At 24.4% G+C, this 16,601-nt stretch overlaps 1 protein-coding gene across 1 annotated transcript in view; it reads right to left on the reverse strand.

The window, feature by feature from the left end:
- The window catches only part of LOC117172376, a 16,890-nt gene extending 2,212 nt beyond the window's left edge, over window positions 1–14,678 (reverse strand). Inside the window, exons 1-5 of the mRNA XM_033360234.1 lie at window positions 14,485–14,678; window positions 10,304–10,379; window positions 10,129–10,228; window positions 5,176–5,414; window positions 1,665–1,911 (exon numbers count right to left, since the gene is read on the reverse strand). Of these exons, the coding sequence (XP_033216125.1) occupies window positions 1,665–1,911; window positions 5,176–5,414; window positions 10,129–10,228; window positions 10,304–10,379; window positions 14,485–14,555 (733 nt within the window). The 5' untranslated portion in view covers window positions 14,556–14,678. The remainder of the gene's footprint in view (window positions 1–1,664; window positions 1,912–5,175; window positions 5,415–10,128; window positions 10,229–10,303; window positions 10,380–14,484) is intronic.
- Window positions 14,679–16,601: the final 1,923 nt, after the last annotated feature.

Consider the following 16,601-nt stretch of genomic DNA (forward strand, 5'->3'; position numbering starts at 1 on the left):
ATTAAAAGTTAAACAACTTTATTAAAAATGCATTTTTTTGATTAAGTAATCCATTTTTTAAAATGTCTCGTGGAAAAAATTTAATGTTAAAAACAAATGAAGAAATAAAATTAAAAAATAATTTAAATAAAATTATTTTTTTAAGTTTTTAAAATTTAAAGGAATCTAAAGAAATTTTATTTATTTTTTTAGACGTTCGAAAATTCTTAATAACCATTTTGTTCGAAATCTGTATTCTTCTTTATTTTTTAAAATCATTGTATGTTTTCTAAAGTTGATTCACATTGCAAAATTCCGAAATTTCGCTATCATATCTTTTTAATATTCTGTTACAAAATTTTAGGAAATAATTAAAAATGTTTTGAAATCTTCATAAATATGCACTTAAAATTAATTTAAAAAAAAAACAAAATAAAAAAATGAAAGAAAATATAAACAAATCTAAATTTTGTTAGTAAAGTTAAAAAATATTTCAAATTGAGAATTATTTTTTAATCTTTTCTTGAGTTTTGGAACCTTAAAAAAAATATATTTTTGAAGTTTTTAAATCTTTTCCAATAAAAATATAATAATAAATAAAATATAAAATACAAAACATTACATTTTTTTGCAGAAATCTAACAAAAAACATTAATTTCATTTTACGAAATTATTAAATTTAATTTTTCTTTTAGCTTTAAAAATGTGAAAAAAGTTTATAAATTAAATTAAGATAGGAAAATGGCAAGAATAACATTATTTTCCAATATTAAACAATCATTTACAGATAAAAATTTTCTTTTATCAATAATGTTTAGAAAAATTTATTTGAAAATATTCATTAACAAAATTATGGTCCGAGTGAATCTTTGGGATTTAAAAAGATTTTTATTTGACAGCCTTTTAATATTCAAAATTTTTTAAAAATTTAAATATTTTAAAATTAGAATATATGGAAAAGTTTTTGTTTAATAATTCAACTATTTAGTTGAAGATTACCTTATTCTTGAAATTTTTATTTTAGATATCTGCAATTTTCAAAAATCTTGCTGAGTTTTCTCAAGATTCTTGGAAAAATTATACTTATATAACCTTAAAAACAAATTAAGAGATAAAATAACAAATAACAATAAGAAAATTATTCTTTGAATATTTTCAAAACTTTTGAACCTTCTATTATTTTTAAATTAATAGAACTTTTCAAGAACTTATTTAAAAATTTTCTTTAAAATCTTTCCGTTTCTTCTTTGAAAATTCTGGAAAGCTCTCTAGAAACATTTGTTTGAAAATTTTGATTTAAAAAATTATGGTAGGACTGAATCTTTAAAATTATAAAAGTTTTTTATTTGGCAGCCTTTTAAAATTCAAAATTTATTTAAAAGATTTCAATATTTTGAAACTGGAATGTATGCAAAAGTAAGAAAATATTTGAAGTGGAATTTCTCAGCAACCTGATTCCTTTGAGAGATATTTCAATTTACAAACCACGGAAGGGTAAACTTGAAATTAAAAAAGTTTTGAACTCAAAAGATCTTTTCAAAAGGAAAAATATTCTAATATTTTAAAAGTAATAACATCAAAACTTGAATTTTCATCGTCAGATTTAATTTTTTTTAAATCCTAATGAAATCTTTTCTTTTATTCTCAAAACTAGTTTTGAGAGACATGATTAATTTTTTTTGTACCTCTAATTTGAGAGAGCATTTTTGAAAAAGCACGACGAATCCGATCGTCGGAAACTTTCAAAGGTTTTTCTTCTTTATCAAGAGGAATTTCAGATTTTGGAAGGCGGTTCCCAGATGCGGATTTTGACTGACCAAAAATTTTCCTTGGACCAACATCTTTGTCCATAAGTTTCAACATTCTTCCGAGTGAATTTGTTTTTTCCTTTCGAGATGGGTTTTCGCAAGGGTATGAAACTCTTCTCGTTTCCTGTTTATAAAAATTATATTTTTATGTGAATAATAACTGAAAATAAATAAATAATAAAATATTTCTTATCTTGTCTTTCCAATAATGTCCTCTTTTCACTTACAATTTCAAAAAAAAAAAATTCTTTTAAATTCATCACAAATCTTTAAAAAATCTTATATTTGCAAATGTTTTTTTGTTTGAAAAATGAATCGTAAGAGAAAATTTAAAAAATTAAAAATTGACAGGAAAGAATTTAGAAGTTTTGAAGAAATTTTTTTTTTAATTTTCAAGATTTTACAAAAAAAGGGATTTAAAATAGTATAATTTTACGTTACACGTATTAAATATAAGACATTTCTGATAGTTTTTCAGAATTTTAGAGCATTTAAAAAATTTTTTTTTCTAAATTTTTTAGAAAGACATTTAGGGAACACTGCATTTTTTCAAAAGATTTGTAGAAGTTTAAGAAGTTTATTTATTATTATTTAAAATTAAAAAAGCAGATTTTTAAGGATTTAAAAAAAATGAGAAGTATTGTAAAAAATTAGTATTTTTAAAAATGTCAAAAAGGGATCTAGAAGATTTAAGGGCAATTTTTTCTCTTAGTTTTTTAGTATTTTACACATTTTTAGGAATACTGAATTATTCAAAAGATATTCAGAAGTTTTAAAAGTTTTGAAAAGACTCAAAAATTTAAGATTTTGAAAAGAAAACTTAGAAGTATTTCAAAAATGTTGAAACATTGCAACCGAATCAAAAAAATGTCCTGAGAATCCTGGGAAAATTGGCATAATTTGTTTATTATTAAAAAAAAAAAGATTTCAATTTTCGAAATATGTAGATTTTTAAATATTTCAAAAAGAAAACTTAAAAGTAATTTAAGATTTTGCAAAGGGTTGAACAGAATAAAAACCTTTTCTTAAAATTACTAGTAAAATTTAAATAATTATTCTTCATATCGAAAAATTAATTGTAAAAGAAGATTTTACAAAATTTTAGCAACACTGCATTTTTTAAAAGTTTATTTAAAAGCATATATAATTTAAAAAGTGTATTTTTGAGAATTAAAAAAACTGAAAAGTATTTTAAAATCTTTGTAAGGTTTAAATTGAATAATAAATTAATCTTAAGATTCCTGTAAAATATTAGTATTTTATTTATATTTTAAAAAAATTCAATAGTTAGAGAAGATTAAAAAAAATTATACAAATTATCAAAAAAGAATTTAAAAGATTTTAATACAATTTTTTTAGTTTTGTATGATTTTACAAAATTTTAGAAATAATTAATTTTTTTTAAAAATTTAAAAGATTTAAAAAAGTCTTAAAAGTTTTGAAAAGACTCGAAAAGAATTTAAATCCTGAGAAGATTTCACAAAAATTTTAAACAAAATGTAGATTTTTGAAGAATTCGAAAAGAAAACGTAGAAATATTTCAGAAAATTTTAAAGCCTTTAACAGAATAAAAGTATTTTTCTTAGATTTCTAATAAAATTTAAATATTTTTGTTTATTTTGGAAAAGAGAAGGTTTAAAAAGTTTTTAGGATCGTCAGAAAATAGCTCAGAAGAATTAGTTACAATTTTTTCAGTTTAGCAGGATTTTAACAAACTTTAGCAATTCTGAATTTTGAAAATGATATTTATAAGATTTAGTAGTTTTGAAAAAAACACAAAAATAATTTAAATCTGGAGAAGATTAAAAAAAAAATTTTTAATGTAGATTTTTGAAGATTTAAAAAAAATTTAGAAGTATTTTAAGAATTTTCAAAGGTTTTAATAAAATAAAAATATTTTTCTAAAAATCCTGGTAAAATATGAATAATTATATTTTATGAAGAAAAAAATTAATTGTAAGAGAAGATACAAATTTTTCTTCAAAATTGTCAGTAGAGACTAGAAGATTGAACTACAATTTTTTATATTTTTAGAATTTTACAAAAATGAATTTTTTAAAAACATACTTAGAAGTTTAAGAGGTTTTGAAAGGATTCGAAAATAATTTAAATCTTCAAAAGATTTTTAAAAAAGTTTAAATGTAGATTTTTTTAATTTCGAAAAAAAATCAAAAGAATTTTTAATATGTTGAAAGTTTTTAACATAATAAAAATTTTTCCTAAGATTACTCGTAAAATTTTAATGATTTATTTTTATTAGGAAAAATTAATTATAAGAAAAGATAAAAAAATATTCTCAAACTTGTCAGAAAAGAATATAGAAGATTTTAAGATTATTTGTTTAAGATTTAGCAAAATGTTAGGAATACTGAATTTGTTCAAAAGGTATTTAAAGGTTTTTAAAGGTATTTATTTAAAGAAACTATTATTAATAATAATAATAAATTATTTAAACAATTTTTTTTGGTATCCTAAATTAATTATTATGTTAGTTTAATTGAAAATTTGAAAATGTCTTCAAAAATTACGAAAAAACCGAGACTTTCTAAATCTATTCTAAGCGAAAAATGCTAAAACAATAATAAATTGTTTAAAGTTGTTTAACATTGTTTTGGTTTGTATTCTACGGATTGTCGATTCTGAGTAAAACATACAAAAAAAACTTTTTTTATGGGAAATATGTGTTAAACTTGATGGGGCTTACGGAACCTCTAAATATCGACGCCTCCATTCCATACCGCCCCACGTTGCGTTTAGGCGGTGTACCGCTCCACTTCGCGTTTAGGCGGTGTACAGCTCTCCGTGACGTTTGGTCCTCTACATCTCCATGTCCTATGTATAAAAATATAACCTGGATCTGGACAGCGATCCAATGCGATGGTAAGCCGTACACCGCCTAAACGAGAATTTGCGCAGTACACCGCCCAAATAAAACGTTGTGTGGTACACCACCAAAATGAGGTGTGGCGCGGTATACCGCCCAAATGAGACGTCCCGCGGCATAATGCCCAAATTAGAAGTTGCGCGGTACAGCGCCCAAATGAGACGTTACGCGGTATACCGCCCAAATGAGCCGTTGCGTGGTACACCGCATAAATTAGACGTTGCCCAGTATACCGCCCAAGTTAGACATCGCGCGGTATACCCCCTAAATAAGACATTGAGTGGTAGACCGCCCAAATAGATGATGCACAGTATAACGCCCAAATGGACTTTGCGCGGTACACTGCCCAAACACGACTTGCAGTGGTATAGAATGGAGGCGTCTGTGATAAATATTTATCACAAATCTTGAAAACTTTCCGAGGAAAAATTTATCGAAAAAAAAATATAATATTTTGAGGCCAATAAGTTTTTAATGAATAATTAAATTTCAGCCTTTACATACACCTTCTCCCTGTGAAGTACGGTCGAATTCATTTCTTTCGCAATCAGAGGATTTTAATTTCAGCATTTTTCCCATTCTATCAATTGTCATGCTTCTGAAATTTCGAGCATCCCTTTCATCTTTTGTTTTTCTTGGAATTTCATTCGACTCAACTTGCACTTCATTGTTGATCGATTCCCTTTCCTTCCAATTATCTTTCGTATGACGTAATCCAGGAAAAAATGCAGCGAGTCTGCTTGCTAGACCCAATTGTTTAAATATTTTAAGATATTTTAAAAATCGAACTACTGAAAAATCGCGAAAAATAAAATTCCCGGGGAAAAATATCTAAAATAGGAACTGCCCGAAATTAAAAAATTGCCGAAAATTTTTATTTCTCGGCAATTTAAAAAAAAATTGAAAATACCAGATTGTAGATAATTATCGAAATAAAATAGTTAACATTATAAAATATACAACAAAATTATATTTTTCGGCACAGGAAATTTTCCCTAATTATAAAATTTCCAAAACAATTTTTTAATTTGGTAGATTCTGGAATTTTTGTGTATTCGGAAATTGAAAAATTCCTGAAAAGTCTTTAATATTCAAGCCGGAAATCTGAAAGACTTGGGTTCGTATCCCAGCATAGCATGAGAGTAATTTTTTTACAATTTAGAAAAAAATAAATATTAAAAAGAATGTATCGTGATCAGACCAGTAGTCCAAGAAAATTGACATCAAATTATTTCGTACATTTCAACTGGTCAAAACCATAACATTGAAAATATTAAATAATTTAAAATTGTCTAAAAAATCTTTATTCGCAGAAAATTCTGAAAGTTAGAGAATTCCTGACAATTTTAAATTCCCGACAGTTTATATTAGTGAATTTTAAAATGTCCGAAAATGGATCATTGTTAAAATAAAAAAAGCCGATATTATAAAATATCAAGATTATAAAATTATCGACATATGAACATTTTCGAATATTAAAATTACTAAATCTAAACAAATTTTTAATTCTTTAGAGGGATGACTAAATTTCCCTGCATCGGTAATTGTACCATGAAGAATATTTTAGAAAGTCGAAACTTGGGAATTTTTGGGAATTTAATTAATCGGGCACTTTTAATTGCCAATAGGAACTTATGAAAAATCCCGAAAAATAAAACTCCCGAATAATAAATTTCACAACTAGGAAAATTTCCGAAGAATTAAATTTCCAACTTGGAAAATTCACAAACAATAAAATTACCGAATAAAATTCCTAAAAATTTGATGAAATGACCAAATTGGGAAATTTCCGAATAATAAAATAACCGAATTGGACAACTCTAGAATTGTAAAATTTCAAAGAATAAGATTCCCGAATAATGAAATATCTGAATTAGAAAACTCTCGATTTGGGAAATTCCCATATAATAAAATTCCCGAAAATTTGATCATATTAGCGAATTGGAAACTATCCAAATAATAAAATTCCCGACAGAAAAATCCCGAAAAATAGAATTTCCGGCACTATGAAATTCCCGAATAATAAAATAGTCAAATTAAAAAATTCCTGAATTGGAAAATTTCTAAATAATAAAATTCCCGAAAAATAATGTATCTGAATTGAAAAATTAGAAAATAAATAAAATTCCCGAACAGTTTATTGCAAATTCATTCATGCGAATTGCAAAATTCCTAATTAATGAAATTCGCAAATAATAAAATTTCCGATTAATAAAATTCCTGACAGAAAATTGGGCGACAGAAAGATCCCGAAAAATATAATTCTCGACACTATGAAATTCCCAAATTTGAAAATTCCCGAATAATAAAATATTAAAATTCAAAATTCCTGAATTGCAAAATGTCCAAGTAATAAAATTCCCGAAACAAAATTGGGACGAATAAAAAATGCCGAAAAATAAAATTCCTGAAAAATAAAATTACGAATATAGAAATTCCGAAATAAAAAAAATTCCCGTATAATAATGTAATCAAATTTAAAAATTGTCGAATTGGGTAATTTCTAAATAATAAAATTCCCCAACAATAATATATCCGAGTTGGAAAATTAGCAAAAAAATAAAATTCCCGAATAATAAAATGCCTGAACAGTTTATCATATTAGCGAATTGAAAGATTTCTAATTAACGCATTTCGCGAAAAATAAAATTTCGGAATAATAAAATTCCCGACTTCGAAAATTCCCGAATAATAAAATTTCGGACATAAAATACGGACGACGGAGAAATCCCCACGAATAAAATTCCCGCTACTATGAAATTCCCGAATTGTAAAATTCTCAAATAATAAAATTCCCGACAAATAAAATTACCAAATTGAAAAATTTTCAAACAAAAAAATTACCGAATAATAAAATTCCCGAAAGTTTATTATAACAATTTATAATATTACCGAATTGCAAAATTCCCGACAGAAAATTTCCGAATTTTAAAATATCCAAATTGAAAAATTCCCAAAATACAATTACAATTTTTTTATAAATATATTTTATCGATTACAGAAATATTATTTTTTCAAATAATTTTTAATGTTTAATTTCGGGAATTTTGCAATTTGGGAATTTTCCCATTCAGATATGTTATAATTCGGCAATTTCCTGCCGGAATTTTATTATTCGGAAATTTTACAATTGGTTAATATTATTCACTGACAGGAATATTTTTCATCGGGAACTTTCCATTTCGGAATTTTATTGTTTGGAAATTTTAGTATTTCGGAATTTTTAAGTTCGGCCATATTATCAACTGTTGAAAAATTTAATTATTCGGAAATATTCCAATTCAAGAATTGTATTATTTGGAAATTTTATTATTCGGGAATTTTTCATTTCGGGAATTTTATTATTTGGAATTTTATTATCAGAGAATTTTCCAATTCGGTAATATTATAAACTGCTGTGAATTTTATTATTCGGGAATATTACAATTCGGGAATTTTATAATTCGAGAATTTTATTATTCGAGAATTTTATTACTAGGGAATTTTTTACAACGGTATTTTTATTTTAGGGTAATTTTATTATTTGGGAATTTTAATAATCGGGAATTTTTAATTCGGTATTTTTATTTTTCGGCAATTTAATTATTCGGGAAGTTTAGAGTCCAGAATTTTATTTTTCGGGATGTTTCAGTCCCATTTCTGAATTACAAAATATCCGACCCAAAAAGATTACGAATTATAAAATGCCCGAATCTTAAAATTAAAATACATTGTTTTTAATTAATATTATTAATTTATTAAAAATATAATAATCAAAACTTTTTCTTTAAATTTTTTAAAAATTGTGGTTTCAAATTAAAATAACAATAATGGTATCTATTTTTCAAACAAACTTTTTAGGATTTAATTCAGGTCTGATTTATATTGAAGTTTATAATTTATTTGAATTAACGATTTGATTTTTGAGAACATTGTTCGCAATTTTTTAAAATACTATGCACATTTTGAAATAAAACATTTTATCAGATATATATTTATGTCATCTGTTCTCATTTGAATTTCAGCCAAACCTTCAAAGATTGACAAACAATTATCTTTGGTAAAAATATTTGACTATTTTATTTTTATTAAATAAATAATTTTTAATAAAAAAATATAATTATTTAAATTCGGAAATTATTTTATAGATTGGATACTTAATAATTCGGCAATTCTCTGACGGAAATTTTCCAACTCAGGATATTGATATTTTAACAACTTTATAATTTCGGGAATTTTATTATTCGGGAATTTTCCAATTCAGGATTTTTACGGTGTCAGAAATTTTATATTTTTGGGACTTTCTACTCGTCCCTTTGAATTTAGAAAATAGCCGACAGTTTAAAATTCCCGAATCTAAACAATTTTTTCATTCTTTTGATTAGGGAATTTCTTTTATTGGAAACTCTCTAGTATCGGATATTTTATAATCTCGACAATATTATTTTAAGAATTTTCTAATATTGTGAATTTTTAAATCCGAAAATACCATATCCTCTTGGGAATTTCGCTAATTAGGAAATAAAAATTTTCGACAATTTTTAGCTATTTAGAATATTTTATTTTGAAGAAATTTATGAAATTAGAAAATTTGATTTTATAATTCTTCTATTATCGTGAATTTTCAAATTCGGCAATATCCTCTATTTCATGAATCAGGAATATTAAATTTTCGGTTATTATTTTTCATCTACTTCGAATAATTTTTTTCTAGGAAATATAAACAATTTTAAATTTCTATATTGGAAAATTCCGTGATAGTAAAATTCTCAAAAGTCTATAAATTTGCAGAATCAAAAAATTCCCGCTAAAAAATAGCCGATATTATAAAATATTTAAATCTAAAAAATTGTCAAGGCAGGAAAATTTACGAAGAAAAAATTCCTGAATCTCCGCGTTTTTTTCATTTTTAGAGCGAAAACTGAAAAATCGCCAAAAATAAAGTTACCAACACTGTAAATTCCCGCAAAGAAAATTTTCAAAATCGGGAATTCCCGAAAATATAGTTTCTGAAAAATGAAAATCCGGAATTGAAAATTTTTCGAAAAATGAAATTCTAGAATAAGCTATACTATAACTAAATTTCGAAAAATTCAAGACACTTTATAATATTACTGAATTAAAAAATGTAGGAACTTGCAATTAATAATATTTATTTATTTATTTAAAATGTGATAATAAAGTATTCAGCAAATAATTTATAAAAAAAATTAAGATTACATTTTTTTTCAAAATATATAATTATTGTATTTTTTATTAATTTAATACATATTTTATTTTTTGGAAATATTTATAATATTTATGTAAAGAAAACCTGTCGGTTTTCGGGATTCTTCTACTTTGAATATTTTCTTTTTCGGGAATTATCGAGCGTCGGCAATTTCACTTTTTGCGATTTTTTATTTATCAATAAAAAATCTTTAAATTATTTGAATAAACGAAAATATGAAATTTGAAAAAAATATAGAATTCATGTACCAGAAGTTTTTTTTGAAAATCCAGCTCTAGCCGTTGTATCATTCTTTTTATTGTAACACTCTCTGGTTTCCCGAGGCGAGCATTGTTGGATGAAAGAGTTCTGAAATTTATAGAATGTCAAGTTTTGATATGGAAAAATATGAATTTATCTCGTTTTAAATTTAAACCGACTGACTGCTTGTGGAGAAGTGATTTCTTTGGATCCACTCGCCACGTTCTCCAATTGAATATTCAACACTCCTTCGGTTGACCTTTCAGAAAATAAATGACAAAATTTGCATATTTGTTTTTAACATTAAATAAATAAATGTATTACCCCAATATTGCTGAAGAGAGATAAATGACGCGCAAGGTAGTTGAGGCACAACTGAAAAATCCCGTAAAATAAAATGCCCGAGAAAAGAAGTTCCGAATAGAATATTTCCCGACAGAAAATTACTGAATTATAATAGGGGTGACTAAAAAATCATTAAAAATAAAATTCATGATACTCTGCAATTTCCGAATTGGGAAGTTTCCAAATATAGAATTTTATCGTTCGGAAATTTTATTATTTATTTATTAAAAATACAATAAACAAAATTAAAAAAATATTTTGGAAATATTATTTAGTTATTATAATCAATATTTAATTATTATTTTTAGTTTCTAAAATTATCGTTTCAATTTTAAATGACAATAATTATAACAAAATATCTAGAAATATAGATTTTTGTGATTTATTTTCAAAACTAATAATTTTAGAAACAGTAAACATAATTTGATTGATAAAATATATTTCATTATTGTATTTTTTAAAAATTATAATCTGTCGGGAATTTTATGGATCGGGAATTTTTTAATTCGGGATTTTTATTATTCGGAAATATTCTCATTCGGGACTTTTACTATTCGGGAATTTTATTAGTTGGTAATTTATCGATTCGGGGATTTCTGTGTCGCATATTTTATTTTTCGGGAATTTTTGGTCGTGCCGTTCAATTTTATAATTTCGGGAATTTTATTTCCTGAGAATTTTAGTATTGAGATTTTTATTATTCGGAAATTTTATTATTCGGGAATTAGATTATTTTGGAATTGTCCAATTTGAGAATTTTTAAGTGTGGGGAATTTTATTTTTTGGAATTTTTTAATCGTCCCATTTCATAATTTCGGGAATCTTTTCATTCGAGATTTTCTTATTCGAGAATTTTCCAATTCGAGAATTTTACAGTTCGGGAATTTTGTTTTTCGGTATTTTCTAGTCGTCGCTTTTTATAATTTTGAAAATTTTATTAGTTTGGAATTTTACAGTATCGGAATTTTGATTTTAATCTATTTCGGGAATTTTAATATAAGAAAAATTTCCAATAAGGAATTTTATTATTCAACAAATCATTTATTCCGGAATTTTTAAATTCAAGAATTTTACGGTTCAGAAATTTTATTTTTCGGTATTTTCTAGTCGTCGCTTTTTATAATTTCAGGAATCCTTTTATTCAGGAATTTTATTATTCGGAAATTTCATTATACAAAAATTTTTCTATTTGAGAATTTTACAGTTTCGGGAATTTTATTTTTCGTGAGTTTTCAGTAGTCCCATTTTATAATTTCGGGAATTTTATTATTTGGGAATTATGCAGTGTCGGAATTTTGATTTTTATCTATCTTGGAAATTTTATTATTAGGAAATTGTTCAATCAGAGAAATTTATTATTTGGAAATTTTATTATTTAGGAATTTTCGAATTCGTGAATCTTACATTTCAGGAATTTTATTATTCGGGACCTTCCAGTCGTCGCTTTTTATAATTTTGGGAATCTCTTTATTCGAAATTTGTATAGTTCGGGAATTTTAGAACTCGAGAATTTTACAGTGAAGGAATTTCATTATTCAGTAATTTTCCAATTTAAGAATTTTACAATTTCGGGAATTTCATTTTACGTTATTTTTCAGTCGTCCCATTTTATAATTTTAATAATTTTGTTATTTGGGAATTTCACAGTATCAGAATTTTGATTTAAATCTATTTCGGGAACTTTATTATCAGAAAATTTTACAATTAGGAATTTTATTATTCGGGAATTTATTTATTCAGGAATTTTCAAATTCGAGAATTTTACAGTTCACGAATTTTATATTTTTGGATTTTTCAGTTTTCTCATTTTATAATTTTGTGGATCTTTTTATTCGAAATTTCATTATTCAGGAATTCCATTACACAGGAATTGTTTAATTTGAGAATTTTTCAGTTTCGGGAATGTTATTTTTTGGGATTTTTCAGTCATCGCTTCTATAATTTGTTATTCGGGATTTTCAAGTCGTTGCTTTTATAATTTCGGTAAACTTTTTATTTGGAAATTTTATAATTCGGGAATTTTCCAATTGAAGAATTTTACAGTACGGGGATTTTACTTTTCAGGATTTTTCAGTTGCCCCAATTTAGAATTTTGGAACATTTTTATTCGGGAATTTCATTCTTCAGGAATTTTTCAATATGAGAATTTTAAAGTTTCGGGAATTTTATTTTTCGTGATTTTTCAGTCGTCCCATTTTATAATTTTGGAAATTCTATTATTTGGGAATTTTATAGCATTTGAATTTTGATTTTCAACTATTTCGGGAAAATTTCGCAATTAGAGAATTTTGTAATTCAGAAACTTTATTATTCGGGAATTTTATTATTCAGGAGTTTTCAAATTCGAGAATTTTATAGTTTAGGAATTTAATTTTTTTTGTTTTTCGAGTAGTCCCATTTTATAATTTCGGGAATTTGATTATTCGAGCATTGTACAGAGTCGGAATTTTGAATTTTATCTATTTAGGGAATTTTATTATGAAATTTCTGAATTAGAGAATTTTATTATGGGGGCATTTTATTATTCGTAAATTTTATTATTCCGGAATTTCCCAATTCGAGAATCTTACAGTTCGGGAATTTTATTTTTCGGCATTTTCCAGTCGTCGCTTTTATAATTTCGGTAATATTTTTAATTGGAAATTTTATAATTTGAAATTTTATAATTTGGGAATGTTCCAACTCGAGAATTATTATAAGTATTCGGGAATTTCATTATTCAGGAATTCTTCAATTAGAGAAATTTACAGTTTCGGGAATTTTATTTTTCGTGATTTTTCAGTCGTCCCATTTTATAATTTTGAAATTCTATTATTTGGGAATTTTACAGTGTCGGAATTTGGATTTTCAACTATTTTGGAAATTTTATTATCAGAAAATTTTCCAATTAGAGAATTTTATTATTCTGAAACTTCATTATTCGGGAATTTAATTATTCAGGAATTTCCAAATTCGAGAATTTCACAGTTTAAGGAATTGAATTTTTTTCATCCCATTTTATAATTTCGAGAATATTTTTATATGGGAATTTTATTATCCAGGAATTTTTCAATTTAAGAATTTTATTTTTCCTGATTTATCAGTAGTCCCATTTTATAATTTCGGGAATCTCTTTATTCGGGAAGTTTATTAGGCTGGAATTTGACAGTGTCGGTTGTTTTTATTATTCGTAAATCTTTTTGCCCGCATTTTCATTATCAGAGATTTTTTCGATTAGGGAATTATATTCTTCGCGATTTTTCAGTCGTCCCATTTTATAATTTCGGGAATTTTATTATTCGGAAATTTTATAATTCGGGAATTTTATTATTCGGAAATTCTATAATTCGGGAATTTTATTATTCGGAAATTTTATAATTCGGGAATTTTATTATCAGGAAATTCTATAATTCGGAAATTTTATTTTTTTTAGGATTTTTCAGTCTTTTTCCGGATTCGAAATAGAAAATTCCCAAATTTATAAAATTCCCAGAACTCAAGAATTCCTGAATTAAATGAACTAAAAATTTTTTTTTAAAATCAATATTATCTATTGATTAAAAATACAGTTATGCAATATTTTTATTTAAGAAAAATGAAAAATCAATTTTTAATTTCTTAAAAAATTATTTTCTAAATATTTCATACTCGTGTTTTAATAAAAAATATGAATTCAATAACGTTTATAAACCTAGAATTTTTAAATGTAAAATATTTTATAATTCAGCAATCTTCTGTCGTGTTTTTTATTATTCAGTAATTTGTTTGAATTGCTTAATATAATAAACTGTTTGGGAATTGTATTTTTTGATAATTTTCCAATGTGTTTTTTTAGATTTGGGTAATTTTATAATTTCATCAATTTTCTATTTCGAACATAATGATACTTTTTCGGGAACCTTATAGCTTCGGGAATTTTATTTTCCGCATTTTTGAAGCGTCTCATAATTTATAGATTTTGACAGACTATTAAAAAAATATTTCCCGCAGCGAAAAAAGGTCATCATGTATCATTTTTCGTTTTATTTTTTTTAACGCACCTGTCAGAAGCCTTGTTTCTCGGACTTTTTGCTACGAGATTATCCTCGTTTTTTGTTCCATTTTCGGTCATTTCCAGATTCTCCCTTAATCTTCTAAGCTGACTGAATTTTCTACAAGGACTTCTGAGGATCCAATGAAGAGAAAATGTCAAACTTTTATTGTTTTAGAGGTTGAGTTTTATTCTTCCACTCACATCGTCGGCTGTTTAAATCGATAAAATCGCCTCTCTTTTATTTCCTTGATAAAAAGTTTAAGAATTCAAAGTATTTTCATAACATTATTAACTACCAGGAAATTCTAATATCAAATAGGGGGGAAATTATTTAATTTTATGTTAAAATTTCAAGCCAAAATGAGAATGAAGAGATAATTTTCTACAAGACAGTAGAATTTTAAAAATTTCATTTTAATCATAAAATGAAATTATTTTCTAAAATTCTGAATTTTTCAAAACGAAAATACGAATCTTTAACAAAAAAATGAAATGATCAACCAAAAAAGAATGAATTTTTTACAAAATTGCTTCTTAAAATAATTAATTAAAATATCAGAAAAAAACTCTACCAAAAACCTTTAGCCAAAAGGATTAGTTTTCGACCAAAAAGACAAATTCTCAATAAAATGTATGAATTTCGAATCGAATAGTTGATTTTTCATCTTAAAATAGATACATTTTTAATCAAAACACAAACAGTTAAATTTTTCGATTAAGAAATTTAATTTTAATTTAAAAAAAGCGCATATTCAAGAAAAAAGTGAAATTTTCAAGAGCAAAAAAATAAATTTTTTAATTAAAAATGAAAATAAAAAAAGTTGATTTTTTAGAAAATTTTATTTTCCTCAGATTAAAACATAAACAATCAAAAAAAGCGTTGAAAATTGAAAAAATGTCAGATTCAGTAAAATTTTGAAAAAAAACAATATTTCGAATGAAATGTAAAGTATTTCAAATGTATTATTTCTAAATAATAGCATTTAGAATTGAATAATTAAAAATTTTATTTGTTCGAAACTAAAAAATTAAAAATTAAAAGTTCGCAGAATTGAAAAATTGGAGAGTTTAGTTTTCAGAAAGCAAAAAAAAAATCATCAAAAATTTTGAATTTCTAAGCCAAATAGACGAGTTTTCTATTAAATATAAATTTTCATTCAAATTTGATGCTAACCAAAAAATGAAAGTTTCTACCGAAAGTGTAGAATTTGTAACAAAATATTTAAATTTGCAAACAAGAAAGGAGAATTTCTATCGAAAAAATTGTTGAATTTCAAAGAAAAAATCCATTCAATTTTCAACCAACAAATTGAAATTTTAACAAAGAAGATTATTTGTCTACCAAAAGGACAATTTTTCAACCAAATGTACGAAATTTGAACCCGATTGTTGGATTTTTGGCTGAAAAAGACAAATTGTTAACTAAAAAAAGTAGTTCAATCTTTATTTGAAAAAAAATGTTGACTGAACAAATACTGTTTCAAGAAAATCATTACATTTTCTAACAAAAAAATGAATTTTCAACTCAAATAATAAATTAAAAAAAAATTATTTTCAAGATTTTCGAACAAAGAAATTGATTATCAACAAAAATGATGGATTTCTAGCAAAAGTTCTTAACCGTTGTCGTTCTTGGATGTAAATTTTCTAAGATTAAAAAAAAAAATAATTAAAAAATCCGTCGTTATACCAATTTTTAAATATTTAATTTTAGTTTGAACTTTAAAAAATTATAAATGTTTTTTAATTTAAAACGATCAAAATCAAACAATTATTGATTCAGCGAAACTTTAAAAAAGGACAAGCTTCTAAGTAATTTGATTCTAAATTAAATAACTTAAAATTAAAATTATTGTAAACTGAAAAATTGTTAGTCACAAGCTGTAAAAATAAAAAATTTAAGACTACAACTTTGAAAATTAGACAGTTTTACAAAAAAGGAATTCAGATTGTATAAATGTCTGATTGAAAGCGTGAAAAATTATAGAATTTTATATAAAATTGAAGAATCTCATAATTAAATGATTTCAGATTAAAATTTTGAAAATCTGACAATTTCAAAACAATAAAAATTCAGTATACTTAGATCTGAATTTGGAAAATTCAAAAATTTTAGATTCAAAG

Source organism: Belonocnema kinseyi, chromosome 5 (genome assembly GCF_010883055.1).
Source record: "Belonocnema kinseyi isolate 2016_QV_RU_SX_M_011 chromosome 5, B_treatae_v1, whole genome shotgun sequence".
Classification (NCBI taxonomy): domain Eukaryota; kingdom Metazoa; phylum Arthropoda; class Insecta; order Hymenoptera; family Cynipidae; genus Belonocnema; species Belonocnema kinseyi.